The following is a 21,358-nucleotide window of genomic DNA, read 5'->3' as shown; positions in this document are numbered from 1 at the left end:
TCAATCTTAGATTTGAGATTATTGTAGAACTGTCATTTGTATCTTCCTAAGTTTTAATTATCTTAATTTTTATTTTTAAAGAAAAATATATTTTTAACCGTCATAAGTCTGCTTTTATTCTATTTTCAAATATTGATAACATATCCGATTCATATAGTTCTATAACGTAACCGTTACAAAAATGACCGAATAAATGGCTAACACGTAACATTAATAGTTCACAGTGACTGAACACCCTCGCGAATTATGTGCAAACGATAACACTTCCATAACTGTTTAGTTCATTTCCTAGCTTCTTTTAATTAAAACTTAATGCAAATTAAAAAAAAACCTAACTAGAAGCAAAAAAAAAAATCCGTTATTTGTAATTAACGGAAAAATCTTTGTACTTTTACTACGATCGTTTTCAATAATCTGGCTCTGGTTTTGCCTACTAGCGAAAGATTTTTGATATAGTTTGTATGGAGCTTACGTAAGGAAATTCAGAGATAGATTATTTAAACTTGGCGTTGGAGGTGAACCAGTGTTTTTATTTATACAAGCGTACAAAAAAAAATAACATATTATCATTACCTATTATCATCATAAGTATATAAGTTTCATTATATACATATAAATATGAATATAGATAACAGGCAAACAAATTCCAATCAAAACATAACATATTTACCAAATTACCAAAAATAAAACAAGTTACGAAATATAAAATATGATAACAGAATTATCATTAAACCGGAAATATTAAACGTGAACCGCTAAAATATTTATAAATTTATTTTAATGTCACAATGCAGAAGTTTTAACCGTAATCGTCGTCATGGGGTCATCCATTAATCACGTGAGGCTCAGGATCGGAGGAAAATCTCGCAGTATCGCAATGAGGACTAGGTAGGGGTATTTATTTTTAGGTGAACGAGCGATTTCTAAACCAAAACACCTTTGATGTTTGTCTGGAAATTGTAACACGCTGCTTAATTTGCAAAATTTAATCAGGTTATACCTGTTTTTAAGGACCATATATTTTTAAATTTTAATATACATTGCACGAAAAAATACGTCATTTCTAGGTATAGAGGGGGGGGGGGGGATTAGACCATTATTATTACCAAGGTGGTTAGAATGTTACTAAAAAAAACATCACGATTAATGAACGACCCCATGTTCAACACCTTATCAAGCCTGTTTATTTATTCACATCATATGCTATATAACATCACCAACGAATTATAAAGGCTAAAAGAAACAAGGGAACGCATTGGTCTAAATTAGTTACAACAAAAAGCTCATAAAAAATAAATAATATATTTTCAGTAGAAAATTTAATAAATAAAAATCTTAAGTATACTTTTTCTAAAGTTAAATAAATTGTAACAAGTAAGGATCGTGTTACGCAACGTGACCACTTCCTTGGTTTCTCGGACAAAGTTTACTCGGAAGCTCGGTTAGCTACACAATTCTTGCGATAAAAATATATTGAGAGCATATTATATTATTTGCAATACGTTAAATTTAATCAATTGCCTCAGCGTAAGATAACTATTTATATTTAAATGACAAAATATCAACTTTCTAATTATGAAATTAATTCACAGAACTAAAACTAACGAATAAGGATTTTACTCAAATAATTATGACAAATTATTAAAAAAATTGTAAAGAATATTTTCTTTCAAAAATAAATACTAAACGTAAGCAACTTGATGTTCATTAATTGAAAATTTTACTACTTTTTAAATCTTCTATAACTTAATTTCCACGTGGGTTTCCACGTTACCCAATTTGAAGACTATGAGAGAAATTAACCATTTTATAACATTTAAAGCCCCTTTTTAAATAAGAGATAAAAAATCAAGCTATCATCGCCGCAGATAAAAATAAAACACTCAAAAAAAAATCCCCCCATACCCCGGACATCCTCGGTAGACAATCGCCACGTGGTAGGTCATTGACACGACATCTGCGCGCGCGCAATATACATTGTAACTTAACTAGCGTACTTAACAAACAGGTGTTTGAAAGAGCCTTACAAAATTATCTTTGCTAGTGTTAGATTTGTATTGTGTTTAATTACTAATTGATGTCACAATTAAAATGGAAATATCTTATTTTATCAAAAGCTCTTTTAAACGATTTCAAAGAAACGAGGAAGTATTCAATTCGACTGTAAATATTTATTTCATAATTTTTACAGGGTGTCCCGATTTTTTTTAAGAAAGCTGGTACTTGTCGGGTTGTCCTTTATTTCAATTTAATTGTGATCTAACAAGTACTTTTCGAGTTATCCGAAATCAATGCGTATTTAAGTATTTTTTTAACTAGCAACGTTAAATTACGAGAGTCGATGTAAGCTTAAGTCGGTTTTTTCAATTTGCGAGCAAACACAATAATTGAGTTCCTACTTAAAATTATCAACGAGACTTCGACCCTATTATAGCAGTTCGTTTGTCTGTCTGACACAGGGCAATGTCATTGGAACCAATATATGCGTAATTAATCACTATGACAGTTATAACGTCAGATAATAATAGTTAAAATATAATTAAAGTTATGAAAAATATTGATCACAAAAAAGTGAAATATTATAGAGTTATTCTTATAATTCGTGATTCTGTATCCAATTGTCCAATTTTATACATATCACAACATTTAACGATACCAGGCAATCATAAATGTACAGTTGTTCTACAATTTCAAAAGTACTCACCTCCAGTGCCGAGTACTTTGAGCAAGTCGAAATGTGATATGTCCACTTTTGAAGCGCCGTTGAGGTTAACTGAAAGAAAAGAAAAAAAATATATTATTAATAATTTGTCAGATTAAAAGTATGTATTTTTTTATTTTTTGAAATAATCTAAAAATAGACAAATAATTAACGTTTCTTGTAAGATCCATGTAATTAAATATTAAAAATGAAAATTCGAAAATAGCAAAATGGTCCAAATCCTTTTTTAACCGACTTTAAAAAAGGAAGAGGTTTATTTATTTAAATAAGACACCAGCAGTACACACATGATAACATTCAAAGTTAACAGTCAAATAATTATTATATTATTTTTTAAATATTTTTTTAATAATTAATAATTCTGAACAATTGAATAAAATTTTGATTAGTATTGAAACAATTGATTAATATATTTTTAAGAATAAATAATTTTGAACAATTGATTAGAATTTGAATATTTTTTAACAATTGATTAAATGTAAATGAACAAATAAATGCAAAATAATTCAAACAATAGAACAAACAAACGCCAAAATAACAATAATAAACACGGAAATACCAATTGGACCGAATTGAGCCTGAGATAAAATATTAATCTAAGGTTTAATGTTGTAATTTTTAGTTTTGTAACAGTTAAATGTGTCGTGAAAAATGTCGATTTCGGTGATGGCGCCGCATACTACGTTATACTGATTACACATTCTTGTAATCGAAGTTTGTGTGCCCAAATTAGTTCTGGAGAAGGGGCCACGAATAAGCCTAGTAACTAACTGGACAACGAGGCAAGTTGAACGGAACATTGACAGAAAAATGCAACAGCAAGTCGCAACAGCCGGTCCGCCCGTTAACCAGTGTGTGGAAAAGGAGGAGGTCATGGACTGTTTTTTGAGTCCTAAGTTCAGGCATTTTAAAGAAGGCTAGGCGCTGGTTCTAAGTGTTCCTGTGAGAGATATCGCTGCACGTACACGCAAGATGTCGAGTGTAGGATCTCTAGATATTCTCAATTCTTTGCGAGTGTACCAAGTAAGAGAGGTTCCAAATTGAGCTGGCATAATCCAGACAACTTCACACCATGCTGTTAAAAAGTAGTATTTTGATCCTATAATGAAAACCTTTGCTGTTGCGCTTAATGAATCCCAAAGTTTGCGCAGACTTCCTTACGATGTCGTCAACATGAGAGCTATAGCGGAGCTTAGAGTCTTACGTGATGCCGAGATCTCCAATTTAGTTAACTTCTTTTAGTCTTGAGGGCCCCAACTTGTAACTAGAAGAGTATGGTACTTTCTATCTCTTAAACTTAATGTGGAAGCACGTTTCAGGATTCAATATCATTCTATTAGTAAGGCACCACGTACTCAAATTGATAAAATCGCTCTGAAGAAGTGCTGAGTCTATATGGGATGAAACATTTCTATATATTTTTAAATCATCTGCGAGAAGCGATATGGTGCTATGTTTGATGACGAGGAGAGATATCGTTAATAAATAACGAGAAAAGTATGGGTCCCAGGTGTGTACCTTGATGTATACCTGACTCGGCGTAATATATTTGTGACTCGTGACCACCGACTGTCGCTAGTTAAGACCTTCTCTCCAAATAAGAGGCAAACCATGCAAGCAGCGGACCGAAAATGCCACAACCCTCAAATTTCGACAGCAATATAGTGTGACTGACTTTGTCAAATGCGCTCGTAAAATCAGTATATATTACATCCACCTGCAAGCCCGCATCAATTTCACGTAACAGGCGAGATGTGAATGAAATAAGATTTGTCTCGGTGGAACGACCTTTTCGGAAACCATGCTGAGCATCATTGAGGCTAGCTTCGACATGACATGTTATCAACGGGCAAACCAAAGATTCAAACAACTTTGACAGGCTCGATAAAATCGATATAAGTCTATAATTTGAGATGTTACTCCCGTTACCTTTTTTATGGATTGGCACTACGTGAGCTTTTTTCCAAATCGAGGGAAATTTACTAACACGCAGTGAGTTATTAAAGATAAGGCATAGTGGAAGAGCCATAGCAGAACCACATTCCTTAATAAAAACCGGGGGAATTCCGTCCGGAGCTGTCTCCTTATATATATCTAATTTCTTTATATTTGCAAGGATATTCTCTTTAGATTTACTGAGGCAGCCCAACGACTGTCCGCTACAAGGTACGTTCGATAACTGAATGCTACCAGTATCGCGTGTATACATGGAAGAAAAATGATTAGCGAAAAGTTTAGCGATGTCAGGGCCTGGGTTGGTGCTGCACTGATTTATAAAAATTGTGGCTGGTATGGTGGAGTTTCCTTTGCGTTTGTCTTTTACATGCCGCCATAAAGCCTTAGGATTTTCCCGGATATTGCCCTCAAGCCTATTTTTAGAGATGTTCTCGATTCGATTGTATTTTTTTGTAAGTTACCTGAGAACATTAGGCTGACTAGGTGACCGATTTCGATAATTCTTTTTTTTTTCGGAAGCTGATGATTATCATGTGCTTCCATTTAAATTTGATTGACATTTGTAGTGCACTTTTTTGAGGTAAAATCTCTAATAATGCGTGTTTAATATTTTGTGTTACACTATTTTTTCGTGTAACTGTACTGTACTGTGTGGCTACGGTACTAAAGAATATAGCCACCCCCTCTCTTCCCGTGGGTGTCGTAAGAGGCGACTAAGGGATAACACAGTTCCACTACCACCTTGGAACTTAAAAAGCCGACCGATGGCGGGATAACCATCCAACTGCTGGCTTTAAAATACACAGGCCGAAGACGGGCAGCAGCGTCTTCGGTGCGAGAAAGTCAGCCCTGCGGTCACCAACCCGCCTGCCCAGCGTGGTGACTATGGGCAAAACACACAAGTTCACGTTATTTTTGACGTAAACTTGTGGAGGCCTATGTCCAGCAGTGGACTGTATAGGCTGTAATGATGATGATGATGATGACACTATTTTTTCGTGTAACTACGTTGCTATTGCCTTCTTGTCGATGTAATTGAAGTTGTTTTTTTTTATGTCAGTAAACAAATACAATTAATATAATCGAAACTATTAAGAAAATAACACTTATTTGCTTTGAAATCATCACACGTTTCATAGTGGGACAGTAAACGTAAATCGACATCTTATTCCCATATACAACATAAATTATCACCCTAAATCTCGTTTCCTTGCTTGCTGGGCATAGGCCTCTTTCTCTATGTAGAAGAAGCATTGGAGCTCAATCCACCACGCTGCTCTTCTGTGGGATATGTTCCCTACTATGAGTAACGATCGCTATCAGGTATTTATGAACGGAACCGACGGCTTAACGTGCTGTCTGAGACACGGTGGGGAGACCCACAAGGGCAGGTATCCAAACCGAAAATAAATATTTGCACAAATACAAGTATCCTATTAAGGTTAGGCTTCTACATCACGCCAAACATCACGCATGAGTCTACGCACATACATTACGTGAACATATGAAATCTTCGTACTAGGTAGTATATTATTTACTTCCATCATCTACATTTGATATATTAAGACACACAATTTATTAAATAATAAACACAAATATAGCTATTACTAAGCGAGATTCTCTTAATAACGACAATATTTAAATACTAAGTATATTATCGTCACAAAGTCAAAGGTTCGCTGAACTTCGCTCGTAAACCATTAAAACACGTACGAATACAATTATAAAAACGATACATAGTAATTTTAATTACACAGTTTTAATGTTAAAACGTTTTGTAAACGTATTTTTAAAGACGCTATCAGAACCTTTATTTAATTATCTAGAATTGAGACAGGCTGTACAACGTCGAACTACCATTTTTAGTTTCGAACATTTGACTAGTTGAAACTTAACGTCATAAAAACCTTAAGCGTGTGTGTGTTGTGTACGCATCAACCGCGTGGCGTAGCTAGTTGGATATAAATCTACAATTTATGCTACTTTATATGATAAAGTTGAGGCGATTGTTCAAACACTTTTAAGAGTGAAGATACTTATATAAAAATCTTAACAAAATAAATAAAAACTAAATAAAATATTAATGCCAACTAGTAACCGGATATGTCTTAGCACCACTCTTGACTAGTGCCAAAATACCACGCAGATGTACAAAGAGTTAAACGATATCCAAAAAAAGTAAAAAAATTATTGTTTGCTCGCAAACAAAAAAAAAAAGGTTCAATTACATCGACAAATAATACAATGCAAATAAACGAAAATAGTCAATTAAATGCGCGTTATCAAAAATTAATCAAAAAATTGTAATTAGATCTCGCTCAAATTTAAATAGACTAACAAGACAAGCATCAGCTCCTGATTAAAACGAGAATCATCAAAATTGGTATAACCAGTGAAAAGTTATGAGGGATTATACAACGTTGGTGGATGAAAAAAAATGAAGTAAATACGCATTATTACATATAAATTAAAAAGTACTAGTTAGATGTCAATTAAATTTAAAAGGGACCACACGACATGTGCCACCTTTCGATTAAAACAAAAACCATCAAAATTAGTCCACCCAGTCAAAAGTTTTGAGCTATAACACACATAAAAAAATACAATCGAATTGAGAACCTCCTCCTTTTTTGGAAAACGATTAAAAATAGAACAAAAGTTCAAATAAGTAGTAAGAAAGAATTACGGTTTTTAATAACTAACTGAAAGCTATACTATGCGAATTAAATGTGTTTTCTGACAATAATTGTGTTTGCAAGCAAACGAAAAAAAACAACCGACTTCAAATATATCAACAAGTAATACAACGTAGGTAGACGAAAAAATAGTCAAGTAAATACGCATTATCAAAGATTACTCCAAAAGTTATAATCAGATCTCGATGAAATTTAAATGTAACCACATAATAAACATCGGCTTTCGATTAAATTAAAAATTATCAAAATCGGTACACCCAGTAAAAAGTTATGCGGATTTTCGAGAGTTTCCCTCGATTTCTCTGAGATCCCATCATCAGATCCTGGTTTCCTTATTATGGTACCAAACTAGGGATATCTCCTTTCCAACAAAAAAAGAATTATCAAAATCGGTTCATAAACGACGGAGCTATCCCCGAATATACAAAAAATAAAATAAAAAATATATCTATAATCTATATCTATAATCTATAATCTATAAAATATATAAAAGCGAAAGGTCACTCACTCATCACGAAATCTCCGAAACTATAACACCTACAAACTTGAAATTTAGCAGATAGGCTCTTTATAGGACGTAGACATCCGATAAGAACGGATTTTACGAAACTCGACCCCTAAGGGGGTGAAATGGGGGTTGCAAGTTTGTATGAAAGTCCTATGTTTTTAAAGTAAGAGACTTGAAATTTAAAATGTATACTCTATAGATGATGAGAAGGTGTCTAAATAATATATCTTTAGAAATTACCTCCCTTTTGGGGTTGAATCGGGGGATGGTAGGTTGACTTACTCATCACGAAATCTCCGAAACTATAACACCTACAAACTTGAAATTTGGCAGGGAGGCTCCTTACAGGGTGTAAACATTCGCTAAGAACTGATTTTACGAAATTCGACCCCTAAGGGGGTAAAACGGGGGTTGGAATTTTGTGTGAAAGTTCCATGTTTTTGAAGTAAGAGACTTGAGATTTAAAATGTATGCTCTACAGATGATGAGAAGGTGTCCAAATAATATATCTTTAGAAATCAACTCCCTTTTGGGGTTGAATCGGGGGATGGTAGGTTGACTCACTCATCACGAAATCTCCGAAACTATAACACCTACAAACTTGAAATTTGGCAGGGAGGCTCTTTACAGGGTGTAAACATTCGCTAAGAACAGATTTTACGAAATTCGACCCCTAAGGGGGTAAAACGGGGGTTGGAAGTTTGTGTGAAAGTCCCATGTTTTTGAAGTAAGAGACTTGAAATTTAAAATGTATGCTTTATAGATGATGAGAAGGTGTCTAAATAATGTATCTTTAGAAAGCAACTTCCTTTTGGGGTTAAAACGGGGGATGGTAGATTGACTCACTCATCACGAAATCTCCGGAACTATAACAGCTACAAATTTGAAATTTAGCAGGTAGGTTCCTTATAGGGCGTAGACATTCGTTAAGAACTGATTTTACGAAATTCGACCCCTAAAACGGGGGTTGGAAGTTTGTGTGAAGGTCCCATGTTTTTGAAGTAAGAGACTTGAGATTTAAAATATATGCTCTATAGATGATGAGAAGGTGTCCAAATAATTTATCTTTAGAAAGCAACTTTCTTTTGGGGTTAAAACGGGGGATGGTAGATTGACTCACTCATCACGAAATCTCCGAAACTGTAATAGCTATAAATTTGAAATTTGGCAGGTAGATTCCTTATAGGGCGTAGATATTCGCTAAAAACGGATTTTACGAAACTCCACCCTTAGCGGGGATAAAACGGGGTTTGGAAGTTTGTTTAAAAAGTCCTATGTTTTTGAAGTAATAGACTTGAAATTTAAAATGTATGCTCTATATATGGTGAGGAGGTGTCCAAATAATGCATCGTAATCTATGTATATAAAAGAAAAGGGTCACTGACTCACTCATCACGAGAACTTAAAAATCGCTGGATGGTCTATCCATCTAGGTTGAAAAAAGATAAAATTTGGCAGGGGGGTAGATTATAGTTAGCAGACGTCCGCTAAGAACGGATTTTACGATATTCCACCGCTAAGGGGGTTTCATTGCGGTTGATAGTTTGTATGAAACATATACAGCCTGAAAATAAAACCAAAAATGTGGTGTATAGAGAGGTTTTATAAAAATAACTACTAAATTGTGCCTTTTAAAAAGTTACTCAGTTTGATAAGCATTTCAAGTGACTGAAATAAAAAATAATTTGCGTTAAACATCTTAATAGTAATGCATATCTTCATAACCCCGCGGACGTACTCGCGGGCAACAGTTGGTGTATTATAAAACAAAGTCCCCAAAAGTGTATGTGATCGATTCGCTCAAAATCTACTGAACGGATTTTCATGCGGTTTCACCATTGGAGAGAGGGTTCCACCATTAGCAAGAGGAAGGTCTACGAAACGGCTAAGCTGATTTTGATGAGAGTTTCACTGGCAGTTTGCCGGGAAAACTTTGTGACACACTAATTTCAACGCGGGCGAAGCCGCGGGCACAGCTAGTAATAATATATATAAAAGCGAAAGGTCACTCACTCATCACGAAATCTCCGAAGCTATAACACCTACAAATTTGAAATTTGGCAAGTAGACTCATTATAGGACATAGAGATCCGCTAAGAACGGATTTTACGAAACTCGACCCCTAAAGGGGTAAAACGGGGGTTGGAAGTTTGTATGAAAGTCCTACGTTTTTGTAGTAAGAGTTGAAATTTAAAATGTATGCTCTATAGATGGTGAAAAGGTGTCCAAATAATGTATCTTTAGAAATCAACCCCTTTTTGGGGTTAAAACGGGGGATAGTAGGTTGGCTCACTGATCACGAAATCTCCGAAACTATAACAGTTACAAACTTGAAATTTGGCAGAAAGGCTTCTTATAGGGCGTAGACATCCGTTAAGAACGAATTTTACGAAATTCGACCCTTGAGGGGGTAAAACGGGGGTGGGAAGTTTGTGTGAAAGTCTCATGTTTTTGAAGTAAGAGACTTGAAATTTAAAATGTACACCTTATAGATGATGAGAAGGTGTCCAAATAATGAATCTTTAGAAATCAACTCCCTTTTGGGGTTAAAACGGGGGATGGTAGGTTTACTCACTCATCACGAAATCTCCGAAACTATAACAGCTACAAACTTGAAATTTGGTAAGTAGGTTCCTTATAGGGTGTAAACATTCGATGAGAACGAATTTTACGAAATTCGACCCTTAAGGGGATAAAACGGGGGTTGGAAGTTTGTATGAAAGTCCTATGTTTTTGAAGTAAGAGACTTGAAATTTAAAATTTATGCTCTATAGATGGTGAGAAGGTGTCCAAATAATGTTTCTTTAGAAATCAACTCCTTTTTGGGGTTAAAACGGGGGATGGTAGATTGACTCACTCATCACGAAATCTCCGAAACTATAACAGCTACAAACTTGAAATTTAGCAGGTAGGTTTCTTATAGGGCGTAGACATCCGTTAAGAACTAATTTTACGAAACTCAACCCCTAAGGGGATAAAACGGGGGTTGGAAGTTTGTATGAAAGTCCTATGTTTTTGAAGTAAGAGACTTAAAATTTAAAATGTTTGCTCTTTAGATGGTGAGAAGGTGTTCAAATAATGTATCTTTAGAAATCAACTCCTTTTTGGGGTTAAAACGGGAGATGGTAGGTTGACTCCCTCATCACGAAATCTCCGAAACCATAACAGCTACAAACTTGAAATTTGGCAGGTAGGTTCCTTATAGGGCGTAAACATCCGCTAAGAGCTGATTTTACGAAACTCGGCCCTTAAGGGGCTAAAACAGGGGTTGGAAGTTTAGGTGGTGAATGCTAGCGCGACCCCATCTCGCCCCACCCAGGCGGATGACTGCTCACACGTGGTGGTTTTTAGTCAGTAGGAGTCTGACATAACCCTCTGGCGCCCCCGCGCTGGACGGTATCCATGATGGATTTTCCCCACGTAAAAAAAAGGGATTGGAAGTTTGTATGAAAGTCCTATGTTTTTGAAGTAAAAGACTTGAAATTTAAAATGTATGGTCTATAGATTGTAGAAAGGTAACCAAATAATGTATCTTTAGAAATCAACTCACTTTTGTAGTTAAAACGGGTGTTGATAGGTTGACTCACTCATCACGAAACCTCCGAAACTATAACAGCCACAAACTTGAAATTTGGCAGGCAGGTTCCATATATGGCTTAGACATCCGCTAAGAACTGATTTTACGAAAATCGACCCGTAAAAGCATATAAAGCGGGGGTCGGAAGTTTGTATGAAAGTCTTATGTTTTTGAAGTAAGAGACTTGAAATTTAAAATGTATGCTCTATAGATACGAGGTGTCCAAATAATGCATCGTAATCTATATATATATATAAAAGAGAAAGGTCACTAACTCACACATCACGAGAACTCAAAAACCGCTGGATGGTCTATCTATCCAGGTTGTACAAAGATAAAATTTGCCAGGGAGGTAGATTATAGTTAGCAGACGTCCGCTAAGAACGGATTTTACGATATTCCACCTCTAAGGGGGTTTAATTGGTGTTGATAGTTTGTATGAAACATATACAGCCTGAAAATAGAATGTGGGAAAAAAGTGGTGTATAGAGAGGTTTTATAAAAATAATTGTTAAATTATACTAAATTGTGCCTTTTAAAAAGTTACTCAGTTTGATAAGCATTTCAAGTGACTGAAATAAAAAAAATAGTTTGCGTTAAACATCTTAATAGTGATGCATATCTGCATAACCACGCGGACGTAATCGTGGGCAACAGTTAGTGTATTATAAAACAAAGTCCTGAAAAGTGTATGTGATCGATTCGCTCAAAATCTACTGAACGGATTTTCATGCGGTTTCACCATTGGAGAGAGGGTTCCACCATTGGCAAGAGGAAGGTTTACGGAACGGCTAAGATTTTGATGAGAGTTTCACTTGAAGTTTGCCGGGAAAACTTTGTGACACACTAATTTCAACGCGGGCGAAGCCGCGGGCACAGCTAGTACTTATATACGGTCGAATTAAGTAGCCTCCTCCTTTTTTGAAGTCGGTTACAAATTAGAATTAGAATTAATTTTAAAATTAGAATTATTTGTTAAATTTTGTTCGTTATAAATACTACATAAACTAAACTTCACAATGAAAAGGAAACAAACTGAATTTCAATATAAAAATATTACAAAAAACATATTTATATCGTACAGATCTTCGTCCGCCGGACTTGATAAACATCTCGTTCGCATCTCGACCTAAATTTTAACCTAGAAACGATTTTTGTAACAGTTATTTCATATTTTAAATCGTACTACTATAGGCTGAAGTGAAGTAAGACGAAACGCGTGATTTCATTATCCTTTAGTTAAAACGTGTAACAAAACTTACTTTGATACAACTTTACTATTAAATAACGTTTCAACTAATATTTCGATATGAAAATGAATTTTTCACAATAAATCAATTTTTTTACATGTAATTACTACAGGTTCTGTCCTTGACAGCGACATCGAGGGCACAAAACGATTACTTAAAACTCGGTCTATCAATCGATAATACCAATGTACATGATACAGATTTTCTAAGTACATAAAATATACTCGTAATAAAGTTAACATTTATTTATATTTCGACAGAAAATTATAAAAGCGAAGAATTCATTAAGTTTTTAAATTTATTTTGAAGGCAGTAAATATAACGTTAAAACAACTGTTTGAAGAAGTTTATTATAAGTTATAAGATAATAATACTACAATTATAATTGTTTGCTCGCAAACTAAAACAACCGACTTCAATTACACCGACAAGTAATACAACGTAGGGACACGAAAAAGTAGCATATTAAATAGGCGTTATCAAAGATTACTCAAAAAGTAGTAATTAGATCTCAATCAAATTTAAATAAAACTGACAATGAACCATGACAAGCGTTAGCTTTCGGTTAAAGTATAAAATCATCAAATTCGGTACACACAGTGAAAAGTAATGCAGTATAATGCAACATAGATCGACAAAAAAATAAACCAGTAAATACGCATTATTAGATTTATAACTACTTTTATAATATAGTACTTTTTGAGTTATCTCAAAAAGTACTTGTCAGATCTCAATTAAATTGAAATGGTACCACATGACACTCAACACCTTTAACAACGATTTAAAAAAAAAATCATCGAAATCGGTAACCCAGTCAAGTTCTGAGGTAAAATACACAAAAAAAAACGATCGAATTGAGATCCACCTCCTTTTTTGGAACTCGGTAAATAAAGTAGAGTTATAATTCAATTTGAACATACAACGTGAATACAACATGTGAATGATATTTAGATTATTAGGAGCATTATCTAGTAGTTTCACCTCTACAACCAACGATTTAGTTGTTTTTAGACTGTGAAGAATATTAATTAGTATCAAAATTTAAGTAGATATGTGTAATTTTTATAAAAGAATTATAACTTTCTTCTAGACTTTTATATAAAAGGATATCCTTCTGATCGTAATAATGATAACAATTTAATAAACATCTAATGGACTGACATTTAGAATAATATTCACAAAGTCTAAGATTGGTATTACAATGAATACATTAAAGAAATTTCAAATTCAAACTAAAAATACGATAATCATTATAACATCGATAATAGCCACTTAGTTACAATTACTCAAGAAAGTTACTTTCACTTGTCGATAGTGGATTGTTGAGGCAATTTGCGACCTACATAATATCGGTTATATTAATATATATCCGCCTTCAAATTACAGAGGGCCAACGACTTAAAATTATGATAGATCTGAGTGTATAGAACAACCCTAACACTAATCATAAAAGCAAAAACTGGGAGCCAGTTCTGTCGGTACCGGGATTTCCCGGTTCTTTGGTTAGTCAAAAAGAACCGGGAAATCAAATTTTGGTCCCGCGTTGGTTCTTGCGAAACATTCGGGAGTTTTATTTTAATTAGGCAATTCATACGAAACGAACAAAACGAACTAAAGATACAATCTGGGTATCAACATGACGGGATTAATAGCGTGTCCTGAAGAGAAGGCAAGTATGGTAAGATCATGACGGTAGAACTATGACAACGAGATCTTCAGAAATCTCCCACTTGTATAGATAAAAAAAGGTAAAAACTCACGTAGAAACAAGGTTTCTATGGAGAGGTGAAAGGATAACTAAACGTCATAAACGATATTACGAACTGCTAGTCGTTGATGGAGTCTAGGTGTCGGAGTATTGGAGGACAACTGCAAAGGTGCAAACAATATTTCACATCTACAAATATCCCAATGCGAAACATCGTCTGACCCTGTTTTTCTTTTTGTATGTCATTACCATTTGGTAAAACTAAATTACATTATACCCCCAAAAGTATACGAAAAATTGTTGAAATCACGTCTTTTCGATCGCCAACTATTTGGCACGTGTTTGACACAAAACATCTAGCGCATATTTTGCTACACCTATATATTCACGTGACATGTTACTTACAAGGTTATAATAGCTTAGGTGGAAATCGGGCGATCCCGAAACCAAAAGACTCCGGTTCGAGTCCAGATGTCTCCAGTCCGATTTTTTTTTCTTTTTTTTCAAGTTCTCGTGTTTTTTTTTATTTAAATAACCAGTTAATATTTTTATTATTATGTCAGTAAGATCGAAAAATATTAAATATAATTTCCAAAAAAAAAAACACGATTTACAAAAATACAGAGCAAAGCTCGGTCATCCAGGTATTAAATAAAGAATTTACATTTGAGGTTATCAAGCATGCTTATGATATAAGACAGACATAACCTATTAAAGTTACTAATAGGCAAAAGACCTTTAAAAATAGGATACTCTTATGTTGGCACATTGTATTTAGCTAAATACATTCGAAAAACATATTAATCAGACTGGAGGTATAAAAAAGGCACTTAGATTTCTTACCGAAAAGACAAACTGGATACCTAGCATGAAAGACCAATTTTCCAAAACAAAGACAAAAAGGTACGACATACTATCAATAGCAACAAACTACTACGAAAATCTTTACACCAGCAAAAATCTAATAAGCGACACTGACCTAAACAACAAGAACAATGTACCACCTATATTAATAGAAGAAATAATTAAGGCAATCGAAACACAAAAGAAGGATAAAGCTCCTGGCCCCGACGAAATCAATAATGAGTTACTTATAAACTGCAAAATCGAGATCGCGCCATTGTTAAAATGCATATTTGATTGTATATTACATACTGAGGAAATTCCAACTCAATGGACCACATCAACAATTATCTTAATCCACAAAAAAGGCGACAAGATGGACATTAATAATTATAGACCAATTAGCTTAATGTCGAATATCCACAAAATATTTTCAAAAATTATTCTTCGACGAATAACAAGAACTCTGGATGAAAATCAGCCCAAAGAACAGGCTGGCTTCCGCGCGGGATATTCGACACTAGATCACATATTTACTGTAAGACAAATTTTAGAGAAGAGCAAGGAATTTAGGATACCATTTTACTGTTGTTTTATTGACTATAATAAAGCATTCGATTCTATAGAGCATAACAGTATATGGCACAGCTTAAAGATTCAAGGAATAGAACATAAATACATCAGGATTCTAAAGAACATATACACTAATAGCACAGCTAAAATAAAACTAGAAAAAGAGGGAAAAGAAATAAAAATAAACAGAGGAGTACGATAAGGAGACCCATTATCACCAAAATTATTCACATCCGTATTGGAAGAGGTCTTTCGACAACTAAAATGGGACGAGTATGGCATCAATATAAATGGTGAGAAACTTTCACATTTGCGATTCGCCGATGACATTGTGTTATTTGCCAACACGAAAGAGCAACTACAACACATGCTCATAGACTTGGACAAAGAAAGTCGTAAAATAGGCTTAACCATGAACACTTCGAAAACTAAAGCCTTGACAAACGCAATCGAAGACCCTATCTTTGTATATGGCGAGCCAGTCGAGTATGTAAAAGAGTACACTTACCTAGGACAACAAATTTCAGTCACAGATATAATGTCAAAGGAAATAGACACAAGAATCGGAAATGCATGGAAACGTTACTGGGGGCTTAAAGAAATAATGAAGAACACAGAAACTAAGACCATCATCAAAACAAAATTATATAATACATGTATACTCCCCGTCTTAACGTATGGCTGTCAGACTTGGGCCCTAACTAAAGCGCAATACAAAAGGCTAGAAACGTGTCAAGTTGCTATGGAAAGAAGTATGCTAAGTATAAGAAAGTCTGAAAGAACACAAAACAAAAATATCAGAAGACGCACAAAAATTAAGAGTGTAACCACACAAGTGAGATCGCTAAAGTGGAGGTGGACTGGTCACCTAATAAGAGGGATCGAAAAATGGAATAAGAGCACAATATTTTGGTATCCGAGGAATGGGAAAAGAAATCGAGGTAGACAGTTCAGGAGGTGGGAAGATGAGATAAAAAATATGGCAGGAAAAACATGGACTAGAAGAGCACTTAATAGAACAGAGTGGAAGGAAATGGAGGAGGCCTTTGCCAAAAGGCAGACAGACCGTGCTGTCGATGTCGACGACTCAGCAGTCGTCAAATTAAGCTAAACTTTATTGGAAACTGTATACGTCTGAATAAAGGCTTATATTATTATTATTATTATTATGTTGGCACATTACGCAAACAATACAACATATTTAATTAGGCACTTCTTTACCTTACACATATTGTAATTAAATCGTAAAATATATTTTTATTATGGTTTACGTGGCATGTAGATATAAATAAAGACAATTAAAAAGGATTTTATCATGTCCTGAATGAATTATTTTAATTAATAAAAAAATTATTACTATTACCAATTAAAACTATTAATCTGTAGGCACCTAGTTTTAGTCCTTTTCCTGACCGATTAGGTTTATATGACTTAAGGTATTGAGCAATGTCCACTGTATCTTCAATCTACATAACAAAATAATTTGTTTTAAATTGACAAGTTAACAGAAAATTTAATTCATTGATGATAAGTAGTTTAGATCTAGCCAGTAATAACAACCAATTTAGTGACCAGCAGTAAAAACCTTTTTTATGGTCCTTTTTTGTTGGAAATTTACTTTTTTAACCCAAAAATTTGTAGTTATATTTCATAGTTATAATATTAATACATTGTTAACGCAGTACCACACATTTAAGAAACGCTATACCAATATGACCGCCTAAAATATTATTTACTGAATTTTAAATTGAGTTAAAATATTCCAGATCATATACATATGTATATTAAAATTTGTTCAAGAATAGAACACCATAATTCTGATAACGGCTGTTTCTTATCACGGTTCGCGTCAAGGACTTTTGATAGTAAGAAACCAGAGACCACAAACAAACAATTTAAATAATTTTAATGAGAAAAATGTTTAAAGTAAAGTTGGTAACACAACAGGTAACAAATTTTATCATTCAGTTTTTATTTACTTATGTATTTATTTAATATTTTATTCATTAAGTACACAGTGCAGGAATAATATATTTTAGAATATTTATAAATAGATATGCAATAGGGACCTTAACAGTAAAAGATTTTTAACAAGGAAACATGAACAGAGGAAAAATGTTATTAAATATATTTAAATGACTAGCTGTGCCCTGCTGTTTCACCTGCGTTAATTTGAGGGAAAATCATACTAATATATTGTATAGCCTTTCTTGGTAAATTGACTATCTTAAACAAATAATAATCTAATTCGAACCAATAGATCCTGAGATTAACCCTTCAGCTTTAGAAGACGTACATGTTTTGATGGAATGTGTCCGTTACAAACAAAGCAGATTTGGTGTCCAAGGTCTAAATTTATTGGAAGTGGGCTTGTTCTATCAGATCTTGTCTAAACCAACATCCTAATGTACCAAAACTATACTAAAATTTGTATTCAGTAGTATTAGGGTAAGATCCAGTAATAATTTAGTTTATTTAAAAATGTTAAAATTTAATATCGATAGGTTTAAGTGGATGGATCCTTGAATTTCTTAATTTGTTTGTTATTTCACTAAATAACAAAGTTGAATATTACAGTGTAATTTTTTAATTTAAGGGAAGCCTATTATTGGCAAAACTATATTACATATAGCTACAAGATATATAATTTTTAAAGCCTTTGGTTTTCTGAATAATAAAATAAAAAAATAAAAATTGTTAGTTTTATATAGATAAGGTTAGTACAGGACTGTCACACACATATGTATATAATTCCCTAAATAAAGATATTAAAATAAAAAAAAAAACTCTTCAGCTTCATAATATTACTTTAGATTGGAATTAGTTATTTTATTGTATTATCTGTAATTTATAAATAAGTAAACATTTTCGTTTAAATAAATCGTGGATTATAAAATATATTAATGAATAAAGTATATATGAAAATAAATTTATAGAAAAAATTCAGTAATGAATTTTAGATACATTTTCAAACTACCATACTAGATATGATGTTTTATTTTATTAAAAAAATATACATGTAATTAGTAATTATTGCCTTGTTTAAATAAAATCAGATAATATTACCTAGATAGTAAATTGTATAGATAACGCAAGGTCAGGAACCTCTTGATAATAATATCTAAAGTCAAGCAAGCATATTCATTGTACTATCAGATTAATATATTAATAGTCATATATTTCATCACATTGTGTATCACAATAAATAAAAAATAAAATAAAACAGATTGGAAATTAAAATATTATTCTTTTTTTCCTGATGCCGTTATTGTTAACTAAAATGTACGAAAAACTGCCTGTGTTGTAAAAACTATTGATAAATAATTAATTTTACAAAAATGAATAACAATATTGTGTTTTTAAGTAATCTTACTTAGTAACATGTTCTATTATGGAACTAGCGAAGCCAACCGATGGCAGGATAGCCATCCTACAGCTGGCTTTTTTAAATGCACAGACCGAGGACAGGCAGCAGTGTCTTTGGTGCGACAAAGTCAGCCCTGTGGTCACCAACCCCCTTGCCCAGCGTGGTGACTATGGGCAAAAACCCCCATGAGTTCTGTTATGATTAGTATATAATTATGTATATTTTATGAGTTTAATTGGTTCGCTTTTTAAAAATAATGAATTTGTAAGTTTACAATATTATTATTATCCTGCAGTCATATTTCAATAAGGTGTGATTTAAAATATAAAAATTATTCGTAAATATTTTGTCTTATATGAGAATATATGTTTATAAATGAACATACATGAATATTATACAATTATTAATGAAACTTCTAGTTTTTATCAAACAATATCTAGATATAATAAGCGATATGATTTTAAGAGGTTCAGTTTAAAAGTAATTCCAAAAAAATGGCAAGGTCAATATAAAATTAGTATTAATTAATATAGGCCCATGGTTTTATTTTAACTTGAACCTGCTTAAACTCGGGTACTTAGAACAAAAAAAAAAAAAAGCTGTCATATTAGTTGAATTCCTTTTTACAATGGAGCAAAGGATATTTGTTTTTATAATTTACTTTAGTTTAAATTTTGTTTCATTATTAAATCGACCTTTGTTACAAACAATAGTCAATATTATAAGCAAACAATAAATGTAAAGTTTCTATTTTTATATCCATTGTAATCTTTATTTATTACTTATATTTAATTATGTATGTTTAATGCTAAACAAAATAGGTAGATAGTTTATGAAATGTATTAAGTTTTATGTATTTTTTTTAATTATGTTTACATAAAACTAATATCGAAAATTTACTAGACTACAATGTACAACATATAGTTTATATTATTCTTGATTGTAAATGAAATCTTATTATAATGTAAGTTTACAGATGAAGGTATTTCAGACATACACTTTTTTCTTTTTATTACCGGAATCAAAGTTGGTAAAGTACGTGTAAATTAGTTGTTTATCTGCAAATAATGTTATAACAAAAAACTTTGTTATTCACATTAAACAATTTTTAATTTTAAGTAGACACAAATAATGTGTCAATGTGTAACTTAACATATTGTAACCAACAAAAGTAACAGCAAAATTAAACGAAAATATTAAACTAACATTTATAAAAAAATTAAAAGTAATTAAACAAACTATTAATTACGAAATATATAATTGAGGTCAATATAAATAGTACTGCAATAGGCTGGATGAGGATTGCGGAAAACCGGGATGTCTGGAGCGAACTTGGGGAGGCCTATTTCCAGCAGTGGACTGCCATAGGCTGAAGTGATGATGATGAATTCACAAAAAAATAAATACACATTGACAGTTGACAAATAATAAAGTAGCATTGATCCGCCAACCCGCATTGGAGCAGTGTGGTGGATTAAGCTCTAATCTTTCTCCTACATGGGGAAAGAGGCCTATGCCCAGTAGTGGGATATTACAGGCTAAAGCGAAAGTGGCATTGACATCATCCTACTACTTATTTTCCAACCTTTTCAATAATGGCGGCGCTACACGACAATTTCATATTTCATATTCCCAATATATTAAAACAATTAAACAATAAATGAACTTTAATTTGTACTACGAATTTAAGTAATAATATTGGCCATATTATTACTTAAATTCGTTTCTATATAATCTTATAACTAATGAATGTCCTTGATGAGATAGTAACATTATTAATTTTGACGTATTTTCGTGATTCTTTCGCTAATCTTACTTAAAATCGTAAGGTCTTTGCCTCTATGTTCATAGAAAAGACGTCAGGGTGACGGTTGCGCTCGTAACGTTTTTTTTGCTATCCGTAGGGAACTACGCATTCTTCCAGGATGGAAATTAGCCTATGTCCGATACGGCTCTGTAAGCTATACTTTGGTATGCATATGCCAAAGATCATGGCGATCAGCCAAGCTGTTGAGCCGTGAAAATGTAACAAACAAATAAACTCACTTCCCATTTATAACATTAGTATGGATTTTTGAAAGTAAAATATACCCATTAAATATCATTTTTTACTTATCAACGAACAGTTTGTTTTGCTATTGCTTCATGGATTTCATAA

At 33.0% G+C, this 21,358-nt stretch overlaps 1 protein-coding gene across 1 annotated transcript in view; it reads right to left on the bottom strand.

Moving 5' to 3' along the window:
• LOC123667572 (ribosomal protein S6 kinase alpha-5-like) overlaps nucleotides 1–21,358 on the bottom strand; it is a 62,465-nt gene that overhangs the window by 36,972 nt on the left and 4,135 nt on the right. The window contains exon 2 of the mRNA XM_045601453.1: nucleotides 2,705–2,773. Coding sequence (XP_045457409.1) covers nucleotides 2,705–2,773 — 69 coding nt within the window. The remainder of the gene's footprint in view (nucleotides 1–2,704; nucleotides 2,774–21,358) is intronic.

The sequence above is a fragment of the Melitaea cinxia genome, chromosome 28 (genome assembly GCF_905220565.1).
Source record: "Melitaea cinxia chromosome 28, ilMelCinx1.1, whole genome shotgun sequence".
Taxonomy (NCBI): domain Eukaryota; kingdom Metazoa; phylum Arthropoda; class Insecta; order Lepidoptera; family Nymphalidae; genus Melitaea; species Melitaea cinxia.
The sequence above is the reverse complement of the archived record's forward strand: the minus strand, read 5'-3'. Positions and strand labels throughout refer to the sequence as shown.